The sequence below is a fragment of the Cherax quadricarinatus genome, chromosome 8 (assembly GCF_038502225.1).
Source record: "Cherax quadricarinatus isolate ZL_2023a chromosome 8, ASM3850222v1, whole genome shotgun sequence".
Lineage (NCBI taxonomy): Eukaryota > Metazoa > Arthropoda > Malacostraca > Decapoda > Parastacidae > Cherax > Cherax quadricarinatus.
In genome coordinates this window covers 24551191-24571937 of record NC_091299.1, presented here as the reverse complement: position 1 = coordinate 24571937, position 20747 = coordinate 24551191, and the positions used below count along the sequence as shown (strand labels likewise).

The 20747-nt window shown below is 39.2% G+C and overlaps 1 protein-coding gene across 8 annotated transcripts in view; it reads left to right on the top strand.

Moving 5' to 3' along the window:
- Positions 1 to 20747, top strand: part of LOC128685468 (embryonic polarity protein dorsal) — a 157847-nt gene that overhangs the window by 62535 nt on the left and 74565 nt on the right. For all 8 annotated transcript variants that reach the window (XM_053772015.2, XM_053772014.2, XM_053772013.2 and 5 more), the window contains one exon: positions 15450 to 15616. In XM_053772015.2, the coding sequence (XP_053627990.1) occupies positions 15450 to 15616 (167 nt within the window). The remainder of the gene's footprint in view (positions 1 to 15449; positions 15617 to 20747) is intronic.

Sequence of the window (20747 nt, the reverse complement as noted above, 5' to 3'; positions counted from 1 at the left end):
ATCCAACCACAATGAGTTCCCCAATGCCACAATACATTCTACAATAGGTGTAAGGTTGATAGGGTCAGCCCCAAACCCTTCAAAATCCCTCTCTTGGACACATTCTGGCACAATTTTCTCCAAGCAGAGTTCATCGTCCTGGAAATCACTCCCTGCCAAGCCTTATCTATAAGGCTTATGCAGTTGAGGATGTTGAAGTGATCTTTCCAGAACTCTCTTAGGGTCAGTTGAGTGTCTGAGGTCATATCAAAGCACTTTTGAGACATTGCTTTGGTGTAGTGTCTTTTGAAGTTTGAAATGATCTGCTGGTCTATGGGCTGGGTGAGAGGAGTGGTATTTGGGGGCCAGAACTTCACTGTGATGAAATTAAACTCCTCCACCATTTGGCCATTGAGGTTTGGAGGATGAGCAGGAGCATTGTCCATTACCAGGAGGCACTTGAGTGGCAATTTATTTTCCAGGAGGTATTTCTTCACACTCGGTCCAAACACGTCATTCAACCAGTCAGTGAAAATTTCCCTTGTGACCCATGCCGTACTGTTAGCCTTCCACATTACACACAGTTTACTCTTGGCGACACTGTTTCTTGAACACTGGGATTTTCAGATTGATACACCAGTAAAAGCTTCACTTTTAAATGCCCACTAGCATTACCACAGAACAAGAGAGTCAGCCTGTCTTTCATGGGCTTGTGTCCTGGCAGTGCCTGTTCCTCCTGTGTGATGTATATCCTCTTTGGCATTTTCTTCCAAAAGAGGCCTGTTTTGTCACAATTGAACACTTGTTGGGGGACAAATCTTTCAGCCTCTATGTACTCTTTGAATTCATGCACAAATTTTTCAGCCACATGTTTATCTGAACTTGCTGGCTCACTATGCCTTACGACACTGTGTATGCCACCATGCTTCTTGAATTTCTCGAATTGGCCTTTGCTGACCTTAAATTCACTAACATCAGCACTTGTTCGAGGCATTTTCTTTACGAGATCGGCATGCCTTGCCTTTTTGCAAATTATCAACTGCACAGTACTATCTCCCATTAATTGTTTCTCGTTGATCCACACCAACAACAATTTCTCAACATCTTCCAGTGTTTGTGATCTCTGTTTTGTTATCACTTTTACCCCTTTCGCAACATCAGCTTCCTTGATTTTGCTTTTCTTCGCTACGATGGAACTGATGGTTGATACAGGCTTGCTGTACATCCTGACAATGTCGATCACATGTAAGTCATGTTCATATTTTTCAATGATTTCTTTCTTTAATTCTATCATGATTCTCACCTTCTTTACCAAAGGACTGGCACTAGCAGCTTTGTTTGGGCTCATGGTGGCTTATTTAGCAGTCACACAGAATAAACAAGTGCAAGAAACAATGAATTATTACGAAATAATCCCTATGAGCTCACAGGGGTAATGTTTGCTCAACCATAAACAAAGCGACACTGCCTCCTCGGAATGCGGGTTTGGGAGGTTGTGTGCACGGCACACTCAGACATGTACCGTACCACCGACGAGAATGGAGGAGAGCAACGAATACTGAGCCAATAATTATACAGAAAAAATCGGCAATAACTGAAATGGGCGAAAACAGAGCCCAATGAAAAGGGAGGGTCCACTGTAGTTTATAAAGAAGTGCAAAGTACCACTAGCACAAGCCCTCAGAATTCTTTGGAGAAAAAGCCTAGATCTAGAGTGCAGACATAGCTCCTTTGCATAAGGAATGTAGCAGAGCACTACCTAAAAATTACCGACCAGTAGCCCTAACTTCGCACATCATAAAAATTCTTGAAAGAGTGATGAGACAACAGATTACAAATTTCATGGAGCAGCACAACCAACATAACCCGAAGCAGCATGGTTTTAGAGCAAGACGATCATGCCTGTCACAGCTGCCGAACCATTATGACAGAATTATGGAGGCATTGGAAGATGACCAAAATGCAGATGTGATTTACACAGATTTTGCAAAGGTGTTTGACAAATGCGATCATGGAGTGATAGCGCACAAAATGAAGGCCATGGCATTACGGGGAAGGTAGGCAGATGGATTTTCGGCTTCCTAACACAAAACACAAAAAGTAGTAGTGAACAGGGCAAGATCCAGCATCAGTGAGGTCAAAAGCTCAATGCCAAGGCACTGTCCTGGCACCTCTGCTGTTTCTCATTCTCATAGCAGACATAGACAAAAACACCCGGCACACTTTTGTATCATCATTTGCAGATGACACTAAAATAAGCATGAAAGTCAGTACTGTAGAGGACACTGAAAAAGTACAGGAAGACATAAACAGGGTTTTCTAGTGGGCAGTGGAGAACAACATGATGTTCAATGGTGATAAGTTCCAGCTGCTTAGGTATGGAAAGAATGAAGAACTCAAAAGGAACACTATATACAAAACTCAAGAGGGCCACCAAATAGAATGTAAGGAACACGTAAAAGACCTGGGAATAATTATGTCAGCGGACCTTTCTTTTAAAGACCATAACAAGACAAAGATCACGACAGCCAGGAAGATGGCCGGGGGGGGGGGGGGATTGAGAACTTTCAAAACAAGGGAAACTATGCCGATGGTGACACTCTTCAAATCGCTAGTGCACCCTCACTTAGAATATTGCTCAGTGCTGACAGCCCCATTCAAAGCAGGTGAAATATTGGAGCTGGAACAAATAGAGATCATTTACTGCTCACATTGAGCCTGTAAAGCACCTAATATGTAAAGCATGTTAATATATACCTGGAAAATACTTGAGGGCCTGGTCCCAGATCTGCACACTGACATAACAACATACTGGAGTGAGAGAGATGGGAGGAAGTGTAAAATAAATCCAGTGAGGAGCAGGGATGCAGTGGGGACAATAAGGGAACACTGTATCAACATCCGGGGTCCCAGGCTATTCAACATCTTACCAGAAGATATCAGAAACATGGCTGGAACAAGTGTAGAAGCCTTCAAGAGGAAACTGGACAAGTATTTTCACTAGGTGCCAAATCAATCAGGCTGTGATGGATATGTGGGGCAGCAGGCCTGCAGCAGCAACAGCCTGGTTGACCAGGCAAGCACCAGACGAGCCTGGCCCATGGCTGGGCTCAGAGAGTAGACAAACTTTTGAAACTCTTCAAAGGTATATCAAAGGTACCTAACTTGACTAGTGTGTATATTTGTGAAGATTAAACTCTAGTTACTGGTTCCTAGTGTGAAACATTCCCTACCATGTGGATTTTGTTGTCATCTCCTTTTGAGTCTTGTAAGGAATTTGCTTCTGTTGTTGTGTCCTAGTGTGCTGGCCACTTGCTTAAAATCCTTCTGCATAAGATCCTCCTCCTTGTAAGTCTGGTTCATTCAGATGTTTAGTTTACATTTATGTGTTCCTCACTTGTACCCCTTTCAAATAGTACCTTTTTCAAATTTGTTAATTGCTTCAAATATCTTGTGTGTTATGATCCTGATTCCTCTAAGTCTTGATTTCTTCTGTTGTGTTCTTTTTGCCTAATATCATAGGTAATGTTCTACATCTCAGTAACTAGTTCATGGTACCCTGTCTTCAATATTTCAATACTATTGTCATGTAGATTTTGTTTCCATGATAAACACACATTGCCACCTATTAGATGCTTTTGTTTTGTTCTCTGTAGAGGAATTCTTTATCAGATGTGGTAGTACAAAGTATTAGTTCAGATTTTTTAACATGACGACAATAAAATATCAGAGAATAATTTATATGAGGTTGCCATATAAATGACAACAAGTTTTGAGGGTTTAGTTTGAAAGAAAAAATATTAGATTATTTTTGACTTAAATATTAATGTGTGCTGTATTTAATTTTTTTTTTTTTTTTGCATTTAAATAAGATGCTTTTGGAACCAGTCTAGTCCAAACTTAATATACAAGAAAGTCAGAATGATAAATACAGTGCATGCATACTATGTATACAGGAGGGCCCTGTTTTACAGCACTTTGCTTTACAGCGTTTTGCTAATGCAACGGTTTTCAGTTACAGTAGACTTTCATTTAACATGGCAGTTATCTTCCTGAAAAACGTCGTGTTAGGTAAAACCGTGTTAGATGAACTGAAGAACTTATGGGGAAAAATAGGGTTACATTTCTGGGAGCCCCAAAAAAGCCAAACAACTTTTTTTTTAGGCCTCCACATCTTACAAAGATAAAAGTGAATATGTAATTATAGTTCATTGTTGTGATGTGTTATGTTGTTTTTACTGCTTAAGATTACAACTGCAACAGAAATAATAGTATCTCTTACATTAAATTGTGGATGCTGGTGTTTGTGGATGATTGTGAAGAGAGTGTAGAGTTATGTTGTGGTCCTACTGGGCTGAGGTGGATGGTAGAGGTTCTGGTACTGAAGTTGATGGTTGTACTGGAGTGTGCATAAATTCTGTAATGGATTTCTGTTCTGTTTTACCCTGCAGTACATTATACTACTGATGGTAAGGCATCAGCTGCTCTAGACACCATTTCAGGGTCCTCTTCAATGAAAAAGTCTAACTGTAAAACAGTCAAGTCAGTAAGTCAGTAAATCAGTCAGTAAGTCAGTAAATCAGCCATCAGTAAGTCAGTAAAAGTCAGTAAATCAGTAAGTCAGTCGGTAAGTCAATCAGTAAATCAGTCAGTAAATGAGTCAGTCATCACACACACACACACACACACACACACACACTCGTATGTACCTCATTCTTATGTGCATAAAGTGGGCTTCATTATGGCCACTGGCTATCTCTTGTCTAATACAATGGAACCTTGACTTATGAGTTTAATCCATTCCGTGACCAAGCTCGTAACTCAATTTGCTCGTATATCAGATCAATTTTCCTCATTTAAATTAATTGAATAGGCATTAATCCGTTCCTGCACTCTGGAGGCAAGAATATACTTGAATATGATGCTGTTATCAACTGTATGGCTTATTTATCTATCGCAATTCATCTAATATGACATAATAAGCAATACATGTATAATTAACACAGAAACATGATATGTACAGTGGACCCCCGGCATACGATGGCATCGGTATACGTTAAATCTGGTATATGATACATTTTAACACAAAAATTTTGCCTCGCCACTCGTTAAAAAACCCGCCACACGCGATTCGTCCGGGACGCACCCACGTGAGGCTTGAACTGCCCCATGCGCGCCAGTGTTTACAAGCCAGCCAGTGTGCTTGCATCTAAGCATACATTCGGTACATTCCATATTATCTCAGTGTTTTTCGTGCTTGTTTCTGCAAAATAAGTCACCATGGGCCCCAAGAAAGCTTCTAGTGCCAACCCTGTGGTAAAAAGGGTGAGAATTAGTATGGAAATTAAGAAAGATTTTGAAGGGTTTGGGGCTAACCCTGAGAACCTTGTGCCAGTTGTGGAATCCATTGTGCCTACTTCAAAAATTAAGGAAATGTGTGCAAAGTGGGCTGAACTGCAAACCTTTATGGATGAAAATCACCCTAACACAGCTATTGCAAGCCGTGCTGGTGACTATTACAATGACAGTGTTGTGGCCCATTTTAGACAAATCTTAAAGAAACGGGAGGTACAGGGCTCTATGGACAGATTTGTTGTGCGACAGAGGTCCAGTGACTCTCAAGCTGGTCCTAGTGGCATTAAAAGAAGGGAAGTAACCCCAGAAAAGGACTTGCTACCTCAAGTCCTAATGGAAGGGGATTCCCCTTCTAAACATTAACAACTTCGACACTCCCCTCCTCCCATCCCATCAATCATCACCAGATCTTCATTAAAGGTAAGTGTCATGTATTCTATTGTTAGTAGAGTACTACTAACTGTGCATGTCTTCTTCAGTTTGTGTGCATTAAACTTAATATTTCATGTGGTAAAACTTTTTTTTCATAGTACTTTTGGGTGTCTTGCACGGATTAATTTGATTTCCATTATTTCTTATGGGGAAAACTAATTTGCCTTCCGATAATTTTGGCATACGATGAGCTTTCAGGAACGGATTAATATCGTATACCGGGGGTCTACTGTACTCTAGGATGAATAAAATAGGCCATAATATGGTGGCAGAGGCAGTGGGGGAAGCGTATGCAATTTCCTGTTCCACTTTGACTATAGTATCTTCCCATGTTCTTATCTTAAGAGAAAATAGAGTGTTTTTGAGGCTAACTGCAGTAGATCACTAGTTTTCTGAGGAAAACACTGAAACCATGTATTTATAAATAAGAAATATCATTTATAAAAACATAATAAATCATAATACACTACAGAATGTAAAGAAATATTAAACTGTTTATATAAAGTGTATATGTACTTAAACACTTGGAGCAGAGATGGTGGGGGAGGTTGAGGGTGGGGGATGTTGAAGGTGTTGCATATGTTGTCAGTGGCCCTGTAAACCTCTAACAACAACAACATTGTTTTGTTTAATCACTGAACATAACTGATACAGCTTTAGTATCTACATATTGTAGATGCACTAAGCTGGTATTGCCTGGCTAAGTCCATGTAAATCATTGTCTTTTTCTTCTCAGCAACTGTCCTTTGCACTTGTTTTCTTAGAACCCATGGTTAGAAAAAAGAAATTTGGCCAAATGACTGTAAAAAAATGCAAGCAAGCACTAGTGAGCTACTCCCATGGCAATGTAAACATGTGTACTGCTTGCCGGATGTTTTGGCTTCAGCTTTGCCAACTAGCGGCAGCATTCTGAATTACAGTGGTCCCACGATAATCGTAAGGATCGATAGTTGTAATTTTCGAAAATCGTAACGTTATTTTCATCAAAACATTGGCTTGTGAATTGTCGTTTGACTCGCAAATAGTCGTTCGTCTGGGACGTGTACACATAGCCTTGAGCCGCCTCACACTCCCCAGCCAGTGTGCCATTGTTTATCAGTGAGTGAGGATGATCCCACGAGTTCATATGATACATTTCATAATATTCCATTTATTTTAGTGCTTGAAACTGCTAAATAAGTCACCATGGCTCCAAAGACACCTTCTAGTGCCAGCCCTTTGGTAAAGAATGTGAGAATTTTTTTATTATTATCACACTGGCCGATTCCCACCAAGGCAGGGTGGCCTGAAAAAGAAAAACTTTCACTATCATTCACTCCATCACTGTCTTGCCAGAAGGGTGCTTTACACTACAGTTTTTAAACTGCAACATTAACACCCCTCCTTCAGAGTGCAGGCACTGTACTTCCCATCTCCAGGACTCAAGTCCGGCCTGCCGGTTTCCCTGAACCCCTTCATAAATGTTACTCTGCTCACACTCCAACAGCACGTCAAGTATTAAAAACCATTTGTCTCCATTCACTCCTATCAAACACGCTCACACATGCCTGCTGGAAGTCCAAGCCCCTCGCACACAAAACCTCCTTCACCCCCTCCCTCCAACCTTTCCTAGGCCGACCCCTACCCCGCCTTCCTTCCACTACAGACTGATACACTCTTGAAGTCACTCTGTTTCGCTCCATTCTCTCTACATGTCCGAAACACCTCAACAACCCTTCCTCAACCCTCTGGAAAACAGTTTTGGTAATCCCGCACCTCCTCCTAACTTCCAAACTACGAATTCTCTGCATTATATTCACACCACACATTGCCCTCAGACATGACATCTCCACTGCCTCCAGCCTTCTCCTATCTGCAACATTCATCACCCATGCTTCACACCCATATAAGAGCATTGGTAAAACTATACTCTCATACATTCCCCTCTTTGCCTCGAAGGACAAAGTTCTTTGTCTCCACAGACTCCAAAGTGCACCACTCACCCTTTTCCCCTCATCAATTCTATGATTCACCTCATCTTTCATAGACCCATCCGCTGACACGTCCACTCCCAAATATCTGAATACATTCACCTCCTCCATACTCTCTCCCTCCAATCTGATATCCAATCTTTCATCACCTAATCTTTTTGTTATCCTCATAACCTTACTCTTTCCTGTATTCACTTTTAATTTTCTTCTTTTGCACACCCTACCAAATTCATCCACCAATCTCTGCAACTTCTCTTCAGAATCTCCCAAGAGCACAGTGTCATCAGCAAAGAGCAACTGTGACAACTCCCACTTTATGTGTGATTCTTTATCTTTTAACTCCACGCCTCTTGCCAAGACCCTCGCATTTACTTCTCTTACAACCCCATCTATAAATATATTATACAACCACGGTGACATCACACATCCTTGTCTAAGGCCTACTTTTACTGGGAAATAATTTCCCTCTTTCCTACATACTCTAACTTGAGCCTCACTATCCTCGTAAAAACTCTTCACTGCTTTCAGTAACCTCCCTCCTACACCATACACCTGCAACATCTGCCACATTGCCCCCCTATCCACCCTGTCATATGCCTTTTCCAAATTCATAAATGCCACAAAGACCTCTTTAGCCTTATCTAAATACTGTTCACTTATATGTTTCACTGTAAACACCTGGTCCACACACTCCCTACCTTTCCTAAAGCCTCCTTGTTCATCTGCTATCCTTTTCTCCGTCTTACTCTTAATTCTTTCAATAATAACTCTACCATACACTTTACCAGGTATACTCAACAGACTTATCCCCCTATAATTTTTGCACTCTCTTTTGTCCCCTTTGCCTTTATACAAAGGAACTATGCATGCTCTCTGCCAATCCCTAGGTACCTTACCCTCTTCCATACATTTATTAAATAATTGCACCAACCACTCCAAAAGTATATCCCCACCTGCTTTTAACATTTCTATCTTTATCCCATCAATCCCGGCTGCCTTACCCCCTTTCATTTTACCTACTGCCTCACAAACTTTTCCCACACTCACAACTGGCTTTTCCTCACTCCTACAAGATGTTATTCCTCCTTTCCCTATACACGAAATCACAGCTTCCCTATCATAATTTAAGAAAAAGTTTGTAGAAAAATATGAAGGTGGTGGTGGTAGAGTGGAAGCAGTCGTGATAGTGGTATAGGGTGGTAGTGATGGTGGTAGCAGTTTTAATAGTGGTAGAAGGTGGTAGTGATGATGGTAGCAGTTTTAATAGTGGTAGAAGGTGGTAGTGATGGTGGTAGCAGTTGCAATAGTGGTAGAAGGTGGTAGTGATGGTGGTAGACAGTGGTAGTGGTTGTGATGGTAGTAGAGGGTGCCTTCTTCAGCGATTCAACGATACTACTAACACCTCCAATGTTGTTGGAGTTATATAGGGCTACAGAAAACACCGCCACCTCAGGTGCTACTTCACCACCATTATGGACGGCTTACTCTCAGTGGCCCTTATACACCCAACAACAACACAACACCTTGTGGCAAACATAATGACTTATTTTATTCATTCTAGAGTATATATTCCATGTTTCTATGTTATTAGTATTGTTTATTATGTCATATTAGTTGAATTGTGATAGATAAATAAGCCGTGGAGTTGATATTAGTGTCATTCTCCAACAATAAACTTGCCATCCCTCCCTCACACAAACAAGTCTTCAATAAAGCTAAGTGTGATGTTAAATAAGAACATAAGAACTTAAGAAAGGAGGAACATCGCAACAGGCCTGGTGGCCCATACTAGGCAGGTCCTTCACAAATCCAACCCACTAACAGAACAAATGCTACCCAAGTAAAAAGCTCAGGTGCAAGTCTGACTCAAATCCAACTCCTCTCACTCATGTTTTTATCTAACCTAAATTTGAAACTACCCAAGTCATAGCTTTTAGAACATAATAAAGGAGGAACACTGCAATAGGCCTGTTGGCCCATACTAGGCAAGTCCTTCACAAATCCAACCCACTGACAGCATAACTGCAACCCAAGCAATAAGCTTTGATAAACCTATTTACTCATGTGCAAGCCTGATTCAAACCAACCCCTCTCACTCATGTATTTATCCAACTTAAATTTGAAACTACCCAGTGATCGAAGCTAAAAGCTTCGATCACCCTGCTAGGCAGACCATTCCACTCATCAACTACCCCTATTACCAATGTTCATTTACATTTTATTAGTGCTTTACATTTATTTGGTATTCTTTTCTGCATGTAAATCTATATTTAAGCTAGGGAAGTGACCCCTGAAGTGACCTAGAGTCCTTATGGAGGGGGATTTCCCTTCTAAACAATAACCTCTCTTTCCACTCTCCTCCTCCCTGTCTTACATTCATCAACAACAGCCTTGTAAAGTAAAAGGACACAAGTGCAACTAATGTGACATTTTATTGTGGCAACGTTTCGCTCTCCAGGAGCTTTATCAAGCCATTACAAACAATACATGGACACAGAGGGTATATATAGGCTCAGGGTGAGGTGCAATACTAGTGGTAGTAGTAGTAGTAGTAGTGACAAAAGTTGTAGTGGTAGTAGTAATACAATATGGTAGAGCAATTAATTCGTACATGAGTAAAAGGATATAAAAGCTATTACTTGGGTAAGATAAAATTAGGTTGGACAAATATAGACTGGATAGAGGCAGCCTGTTTCAGTGTTCACTCTGTAATGTGCTTTGTGTAGTATAACAGGAGAGACTATGTGATGGCAGGGTTTACTGTTTTCAGGAGGATTCTTGCTAAGACTTGAGAGATGGTGAAGCTGCCATTGTTTTGTTTAATTGTATTCGAAACAGCGATCAGTGCTGATTCGAGGCACTTGCGTCTATGGAAGTTAGTTTCTTTGATCACTAATTGGGCGTCCCTGAATTTCATGAGATGATTGGTAGAATTTTGGTGTTGTACACAGGCGTTCAAGTTATCGTTCCTACGTGCGTAAATGTGTTCATTGAGGCGGGTGTCGAGGTTTCTTGCTGTTTCACCCACGTAAATCTTGTCACAGCCTCCACAGGGTATAGTGTAAACTCCTGCGTTGGCTGGTTCGTGGTGCTTTGATTTTGTCCTGGTTAGATCCTTTATTGAAGTGCTAGAAGTGATGGCAACTCTGGTGTTGGCTTGTGAAAGTACTCTAGGAACGTTCAGTGCAACCTGGCTGTTGGGAAGAATTATAACTTTGTTGGGAGTGGTGTTGGTGCGTGGAGAATTAATGATCTGAAGAGCTCTTTTCTTGCAGTCTTTGATGAAAAAGGGAGGAAAATGTAACTCAGTGAATGTTTGGTGAATGTATGAACATTCCTCGTCAAGAAACTCAGGACTACAAATTCGGTATGCTCTTCGGAAAAACCCGATGATGATGCCTCTTTTGGTCTTGGTATCTTGACTGGAATAGAAGTGTGTGAGATCGTTTTTATTGGTAGGTTTCTGATAAACTTGAAATCTTAGGTTGTTGTCTACTTTGTGAATGAGGACGTCGAGGAAAGGCAGCTTGTCATTGGACTCTTCTTCTAGTGTAAACTGGATCGCCGGTTCAACTGCGTTGAGCCTTGCCTGAAGATTCCCTACGTCAAAACGTTTGGGAGTTATTACGAGGACGTCGTCCACGTAACGTAACCAAGTGACGCTTGAAGGGATGATGTTGGCGAAGTGTTTGGACTCTAGGTGTTCCATGTATAAGTTGGTTAGGACGGCACTGATGGGGGACCCCATTCCCATGCCGTAGGTTTGTTTGTAGAGCTTGTTATTAAAAGAAAAACAGTTGAAATTAACAGAGTTCAATCAAGTCAACAAAATCTCCAGGAGGTAGAGGAAGATTAAGGTCCTGATTGACTTTACTTTAGCAAGAATCCTCCTGAAAACAGTAAACCCTGCCATCACATAGTCTCTCCTGTTATACTACACAAAGCACATTACAGAGTGAACACTGAAACAGGCTGCCTCTATCCAGTCTATATTTATCCAACCTAATTTTATCTTACCCAAGTAATAGCTTTCATATCCTTTTACTCATGTACGAATTAATTGCTCTACCATATTGTATTACTACTACCACTACAACTTTTGTCACTACTACTACTACTACTACTACTACCACTAGTATTGCACCTCACTCTGAGCCTATATATACCCTCTGTGTCCTTGTATTGTTTGTAATGGCTTGATAAAGCTCCTGGAGAGCGAAACATTGCCACAATAAAATGTCACATTAGTTGCACTTGTGTCCTTTTACTTTAAATATTGTCGGTAATTCTACCAACTTTATTACAACAACAGCCTTGTAAAGTAAAAGGATACAAGGGCAACTAATGTGACATTTTATTGTGGCAACGTTTCATTCTCCAGGAGCTTTGTCAAGCCATTACAAACAGTACATGGACACAGAGGGTATATATAGGCTCAGAGTGAGGTGTAGTAGTAGTAGTAGTAGTAGTATAGTAGTATTTTTATATTTTTTTTTTTATTATCACACTGGCCGATTCCCACCAAGGCAGGGTGGCCCGAAAAAGAAAAACTTTCACCATCATTCACTCCATCACTGTCTTGCCAGAAGGGTGCTTTACACTACAGTTTAGTATAGTAGTAGTAGTAGTATAGTAGTAGTAGTAGTGTAGTAGTAATAGTGTAGTAGTAGTAGTAGTGTGGTAGTAGTAGTAGTGTAGTAGTAGTAGTAGTGTAGTAGTAGTAGTAGTGTAGTAGTAGTAGTAGTAGTAGTATAGTAGTAGTGTAGTAGTAGTAGTATAGTAGTAGTAGTAGTAGTAGTGTAGTAGTAGTAGTATAGTAGTAGTAGTGTAGTAGTAGTAGTAAATAATAATAATAATAACACAACAATATGTTAGAACAGTTAACTTGCACATGAGTTAAAGGATATAAAAGCTATTACTTGGGAAACATAAAAATTGGTTAGACAAATATTTCCATTAGAGGTTGGATTAGAGAATACCTGTTTCAATGTTCATTCTCTGTAATGTGCTTGTGTAATATTAACAGGAGAGACTATGTGATGACAAGGTTTACTGTTTTCAGGAGGATTCCTGCTAAGACTTTAGAGATGTTGAAGCTGCCTTTGTTTTGTTTAATTGTATTAGAAACTTCACTAATAGCTGTTTCTAATACAATTAAACAAAACAAAGGCAGCTTCACCATCTCTGAAGTCTTAGCAAGAATCCTGAAAACAGTTAATCCTGCCATCACAAAGTCTCTCCTGTTATACTACACAAGCACATTACAGAGAATGCACATTGAAACAGACCTCTATCCAGCCTCCAATAGAAATATTTGTCTAACCAATTTTTGTTTCCCAAGTAATAGCTTTTATATCCTTTACTCATGTGCAAGTTAATTGTTCTACTACTACTACTACTACTACTACTACTACTACTACTACTACTACTACTACTACTACTACTACTACTACTACTACTACTACTACTACTACTACTACTACTACTACTACTACTACTACTACTACTACTACTACTACTACTACTACTACTACTACTACTACTACTACTACTACTACTACTACTACTACTACTACTACTACTAATACTAATACTACTAATACTAATACTACTACTACTACTACTAATACTACTACTACTAATACTACTACTACTAATACTACTACTACTAATAATACTACTACTAATAATAATACTACTAATAATAATACTACTACTACTAATAATACTACTACTACTAATAATACTACTACTAATACTAATACTACTACTACTAATACTACTACTCCTCCTCCTCCTCCTCCTCCTCCTCCTCCTCACTCTGAGCCTATATATACCCTCTGTGTCCATGTACTGTTTGTAATGACTTGACAAAGCTCCTGGAGAGCGAAACATTGCCACAATAAAATGTCACATTAGTTGCACTTGTGTCCTTTTACTTTAAATATTGTCGGTAATTCCACCAACTTTATTACAACAACAGCCTTCAATAAAGGTAACTGTCATGTTGAATGTTCATTCTTTTGTGCATGTAAATCTATCTTTAAGGTAAAAAAAAAAAATTGTCGTTGATACTTCTGGGTGTCTGGAACGAATTAATAGGATTTACATTATTTCTTATGGGGAAAATGGATTCAAAAATTGTCAATTTTGATAATAGTCACACTTCCAGGAACGGATTAATTATGAAAAGCGAGGGACCACTGTATTATTAGTATGTATTATGTATTATTATTATTATTAATTTAGAGAACTGAAGCTCTATCATTATTATTATAATAATTATTATTATTAATTTACGGAACTGAAGCCCTATTATTATTATTATTATTATTATTATTATTAATAATTTAGGGAACTGAAGCACAGATCCAATTCCCTACATCAAGAGCCCCTCACCAGCATCAAGGAACCTTGACATTGGGAATTGGATTTGTGCTTTAGTTATCTAAATTAATAATAATAATATTATTATTATTATTATAATTATTATTATTATAATTATTATAATTATTATTATTATAATTATTATAATTATTATTATTATTATTATTATTATTATTATTATTATTATTATTATTATTATTATAATAATAAATGCCACCAACTCGGTCCACTGTTTGCCTCACAGTGGGAGTGGTTCTCTCATGCTTTGCTCACATTTTTGACAGTCATTTGGCCAAATTTTGTTTTTCTAAGCATGGGTCCTAAGAAAGTTAGTGTAAAGGACAGTGCTGAAAAGAAAAAGAGGATGATTTACATGGAATTAAACCATGAGATCATAGATAAACAAGTGAGGTGTCCAGGTTTCAGCTTGAGGGGGAAGCAGGGGGGAGCTGGCTCGTAACTCAAATGTTGACTTGTAACTTAGAGCAAAAAATTGACCCAGTGACAGCTCGTATTACAAAAAACTCGTATGTTGGGACACTCGTAAGTCAAGGTTCCACTGTATCTATTTTCTTTGTTAATTCTAAGACTTAAATGCTTATACCTTTTCTTGCCACTTTCAGCAACACTTGTATGCCTACTGGGTGCCATGATTGCTTATCAGATTTAAAGATATGGCAATTAAAATATGTATCTAAACAAACTTAGTGTGCTCCCAGAGGATCATCCTACACATGTATGAACCAAACTGAAGGCTGGGAGAGTGGTGGGGGTTGCAGAGGATGGCATGGGATGGCAGTAGGTCTCCTCCGTTGACTCAGTGGTGTAACCCACAGCCAATCCCGTGGGCGACCACGTACTCGTAATTTTTTCCCCTCCCGCAAGCTGAACCGTGTTAAATTAATTTTACAAAGTGTTGTATAAAATTGTGCTGCAGTTCTTCAGTTGTGCTATAACCGAATTGTGCCAAGTAAACTCGTGTTAAATGATGGTCTACTGTATACCCATTCTTCATTTATACAGACTTCCTGTGATAAATATATTAACCACTCGCTGAAAGCTAAGGATGAAAATATTTTAATGTGTGTACTGTATATGTATTTTTTAGGCCTAGCTTTGTTGGTTACTTAATATATGATAGTGTAAACATGTTATCAGGCTTTTATATGCAGTTGAAAGTGAAACAAGGCTATGTTTCACCTTACAATGGTAGCCTGGAACCTAACCTGCTGTAAAAGTGGGGCCCTCCTGTATATTAACTGATCATTATAGATAGTTTATACATAAATGAAAGTTACATTCTGTTATATTGACTTTTCTCTACAGTTGACATCATCGGCCAGGATGCCCCAGAATATGCTGACTCTGACATGTCTGCGTATGGAGGGGTACAGATGGGTGGTGGTGCTGGAGCGCAGAGTGAAGCTAATTTTTCTACGCTAACAGCTGTTTCCAGAGCTGATCCCGACCTGGAAAGCAAGCGCAAAGCCTATGTGAGTAACACACTTACTCCAACAGCATGTCAAATCTTCAAAACCACTTATCTCCCCTCACTCTAATCAAACATGCTCACACATGCTTGCTAGATGCTCAAGGCCTTGCCTCTAAACCCTCACACACCTCCAAAAAAAAAAAAAGCTGTTTTTAAGTTCATTAATTAGGTTGTTCACGGGACTGGGATCAGGGTTTGAGAACGTGAAAATAATGTCTTTAGAAAAAAGTTATCTGTATTACATTAGGAAAATCATAAATTTGTAAGAAGTAGGTCATTTATTCTTCCCTGGGATTATCAGTGGTTATTTGAAGTGTAAGCAAGGTAGTAATACAGTATTAAGATTGTATATTGGTGTCTTGTTAAGGTTAACTCTATGGAGTCATAATTCAATGAAAAGGTAGACAGCAGTCATCTAGGGAGATAACATATCCAGGGAGGTAATACCGTCCTGTCATACGGATGGGAAACGGAAATCTATTAACGCTTTTCATTAGCAGCATTGCTGGACATTTCTTTTTTTGTCATGAACATTTATGACATAAATCTTAGAAACTTTTACTTACATTCACTTTACAATTATCTTTATTTTTGTGACTGTTACTTAAGAGTTCTTATTTCTGTAATATTTCTTTTTCAATTCAGTAGATGTGGCCTGTGACTAGGCTGGGCTGGGGGTCAGTGATCATCAGTATCATCAACACATATAACAGATATAAAGTTTTTGTTGTTGACAATACCAAAATAAATATGTATATACAGATTTTATGTATTTTGGGTTAGCCAACAGATTAGTACACATAAAGGATTTTTTTTTTACACAGGGTTTGACAAGGTTTGGTTAAGGATCCCTAGATTTATTGACAAGCTATTTACAAGTTAAGGATTCCTAACTTTATTGACAAGCTAAGAGCTGTTACCTACATCAGCTCATTTGAAAGCATTTTTATTGTTATGAATCATACAAGTAGGGAACAGGATAAAGTTGGAGCCATCTGTGGGCCAGTATTTTCATTTGATCAGCTGACTGCATCTTGTTGACATCATTATGCTGTACGAATGTGTTCCAGACTCGCGTCATCCTGGGGATAAATGATCTCAGATGAAGTGATGTTCTGGAGAAGGGTACAGCCAGAGTGAAGTTGCTGCTTTCTGCCCATCTTCTGGTATAGAAGCTTGCTTCTCACTGTCCTCGAAGTGGAGCCAGGTGTGGTACTTTGACAATGTTGGCCTTTAACATAACAGTAAGGCCACTCACGTCCCTCTGTGTGAAGGTTCTGCTGAAATGACAGATCTATCCAGGATGGGTCCAGGTGAGAGATGAGACATCTTGCTTTGTTCTCTACTCTGTCAAGCAGCCGTAGATGAGAGGGGAGGCAGGCAAATCAAGAAAGTGGAGCTTACTCAAGGTGTGAGCGTAATTGTGCCTCATACAGAATCTTGCAACCCTTACTATGAAGCAGATGCAAGATACATCAAAGTGCTGTAAGCTTCCTGGCTGCCTTGTTTGCAAGATTTACAAAATGGTTCTTCATGGCCAGTTTGGAGTCAAATTTCACCTCAAGGATATCAACTTCTTCCTCAGGTACCAACACTCACCAATTCATATTGCTGCTCCGGCATTGCCATCACGATACCTAGAGACCATCATCATGTGTGTTTTCTCAGGTGTAAATGTTACTTGCCATTTATTTCCCCAAGCTGATATAGCTCTTAGCTGGTGACTGATGTAGCTTAGAGCAGTTGGCATTTCTTCTCTTGGATAAGTGAATGTCAGTGTACAGTCATCTGCATATGCATGGGATTCTGGGATGAGATGAAGAAGGTCATTGAAGTAGATGTTCCATAACAATGGTCCCAACACATGTCCTTGTGGAACACTTGCCCCAATAGGATGTCTTGCTGATTCTGTTCCATTGAGAACTACCCTTAGAGATCTATCATGATTGTAATCACTGAGGAGACGTAGCGTAGAGTAGTCCGCTATAGTAGCCTTATCTTATATTTTACCATTTTGTCACCCTTTTAATGAAACTCTTTTTCAGAGACAATAAATATACATGTATATGTAATTATAGTACTATCTAATGGGAAAAGGATTCTTTTCCATTCTCTGTAAGCCATGTGTGTCATAATAGGCAACTAAAATGCCAGGAGCAAGGGGTTCTTATCCTGTATATATTACTAAGGGCAAAAAGAAGTGTTTTTTCTTTTTCTGGTCACCCTGCCTTAGTGGGAGACGTTCAATATGTTAGCAAAAAAAAATATAGTACAGTGGACCCCTGCGTAACGATCACCTCCGAATGCGACCAATTATGTAAGTGTATTTATGTAAGTGCGTTTGTACGTGTATGTTTGGGGGTCTGAAATGGACTAATCTACTTCACAATATTCCTTATGGGAACAAATTCGGTCAGTACTGGCACCTGAACATACTTCTGGAGTGAAAAAATATCGTTAACCGGGGGTCCACTGTACTATACAGTAGGGCCCCGCTTTACGGCATTCCACTAATATAGCAATTTCAGATTATGACCAAAACTCGCTCTACAGCTCCCTGTCTTTCTAATACGGAGTGCCCCACCCAGTTTGTTTATATTCTCTGTGAGCTCATCTCTCTGTTATGTCTGGAAACTTTCCAAAATTTCAAGCGTTTTAAAGTTATTGCATATTTTTTATATATATTATTTTTTAACACATCGGTCATCTCCCACCAAGGCAGGGTGACCCAAAAAGAAAGAAAATCCCAAAAAAGAAAATATTTTCATCATTATTCAACACTTTCACCTCACTCATACATAATTACTGTCTTTGCAGAGGCACTCAAATATGAGTTTAAAAGTCAACCTCCAAACTGCCAGTATCCAAACCCCTCCTTTGAAGTGCAGGCATTGTACTCCCCATTTCCAGGACTCAAGTCCGGCTAACCGCTTTGTCTGAATCCCTTCACAAAGTATTACCCTGCTCACACTCCAACATCTCGTCAGGTCCCAAAAACCATTTGTCTCCCTTCACTCCTATCTAACACGCTCACACGTGCGGACGACCCTTACCCCACCTTCCTTCCCCTGTAGATTTATATGCTCTCCAAGTCATTCTATGTTGAACCAACCCGTCACCAACCCCTCTTCAGCCCTCTGACTAATACGTTTACTAACTCCGTACCTCCTCCTAATTTCGACACTCCGAATTTTCTGCATAATATTTACATCACACATTGCCCTTAGACAGGACATCTCCACTTCCTTCAGCCACCTCCTTGCTGCAGCATTTGCAACCCAAGCTTCACACCCACATAAGAGTGTTGGTACGACTATCCTTTCATACATTCCCTTCTTTGCCTCCATGGATAACGTATTTTTTTTAACTCCACCACTCACCGTTTTTCCTTCATCAATTCTGTGGTTAATCTCATCCTTCATAAACCCTCAAATATCTGAAAACATTCACTTTTTCCATACACCCTCTTTCTAATGTGATATCCAATTTTTCTTTATCTAAATTGTTTGATACCCTCATCACCTTACTCTTACCTATGTTCACTTTCAACTTTCTACCTTTACACACCCTCCCAAACTCATCCACTAACCTTTGCAACTTTTCTTTAGAATCTCCCAAAAGCACAGTATTATCAGCAAAAAGTAACTGTGTCAGCTCCCATTTTGTATTTGATTCCCCATAATTTAATCCTACCCCTCTCCCCAAACACCCTAGCATTTACATGTACTTCTTTTACAACCCCATATATAAATATATTAAACAACCATGGTGACATTACACATTCCTGTCTAAGACCTACTTTTACTGGGAAGTAATCTCCCTCTCTCCTACATACCCTAACCTGAGCCTCACTATCCTCATAAAAACTCCTTACAGCATTTAGTGACTTATATGTACATTGATAATTGTACTTATGTGTACCTACCTAAATATACTTACACACTGTGCTTGTGTGCAAGTACACATTAAAATCACTAAGAGTGTCCCTCTAGTTTTAATGCCATAGTATTAATACTTAATACATAATAATGATCACTCTTGGGCACATTAAATGTCTTATTTTACATTAATATAGAAATTTTCATTAATCCTTCTATGATATTTTCTTCAAAATTATGTAAGAAATACATTACATAGCATATAAACATGCTATGTTTATATGCTATGGAGGTGTGGTAGCCTGGCAGAGGGAAAACATTACGTTTTCTCTAATCCAACACCAGAGAAAACGTGTATGAATCTGCTTTTTTTTTTTTTTTTTTTACAATTCTCCGCATGAATTATTGCTTCTCCTTTCGATTATGATGGCATCTAAAGGTAGTTGTTAGAAACGATTAAACTCAGTGATCAGGATATGTAGATGGTAATCATATGGCTCGGGGCTGCATTAAATAGGTGTAGCTATGTAGGTAGGTGCAGCTGTGTAGCCAGGCAGACTACATAGCTACATCTACTGGCTACCTACACCTGACTTCTTACAAATAAATACTACTCATCTCTCATCCTACATTAAGATTACACATATTTTAAGGTAAATAATGAGTGTACTGTATGTATATTTTATATATCTGGGCTGCTTTAAATGCCATATACATTAAGTTTAGGATGGGGAGCCGGGGCTACCTACACCTGACTTCCTACAAATAAGTACTACTCTTCTCTCGTCCTACATTAAGGCTACAAATATTTCAACTTTTAAACTGTCCAAATGTAGATCTACGTTTACGCGCATAGCGCTCCGGCCTTGGTTTTCTCCATTTGAAAGCATGTAAAAAAAACGTAGATCTACGTTTGGAGCGCTATGTGAGTGAACATAGATCTACGTTTGAACAGTTTAAGGGTTAAGGTAAGTAATGAATGTGCTGTCTGTGTATTTTACTTTTTATTTTGTTTTTTGATGCCAAGTTCTATTACTAACTTAATACGTATAAGTTAGTGTAAACTTGTTGTTTGGCATTTATATGCATTTATAAGTGCAAAAAAAATGGCGTTCTGCTTTCCGGCGATGTTTGCTTTCCAATAGTAGCCTGGAACCTAACTTGCTGTATAAGTGGGGCCCTACTGTACTACAGTGGAACCCCGAGTTTCGGCTTTAATCCGTTTCAGGAGCTAGGCCTAAACTCGAAATAGCC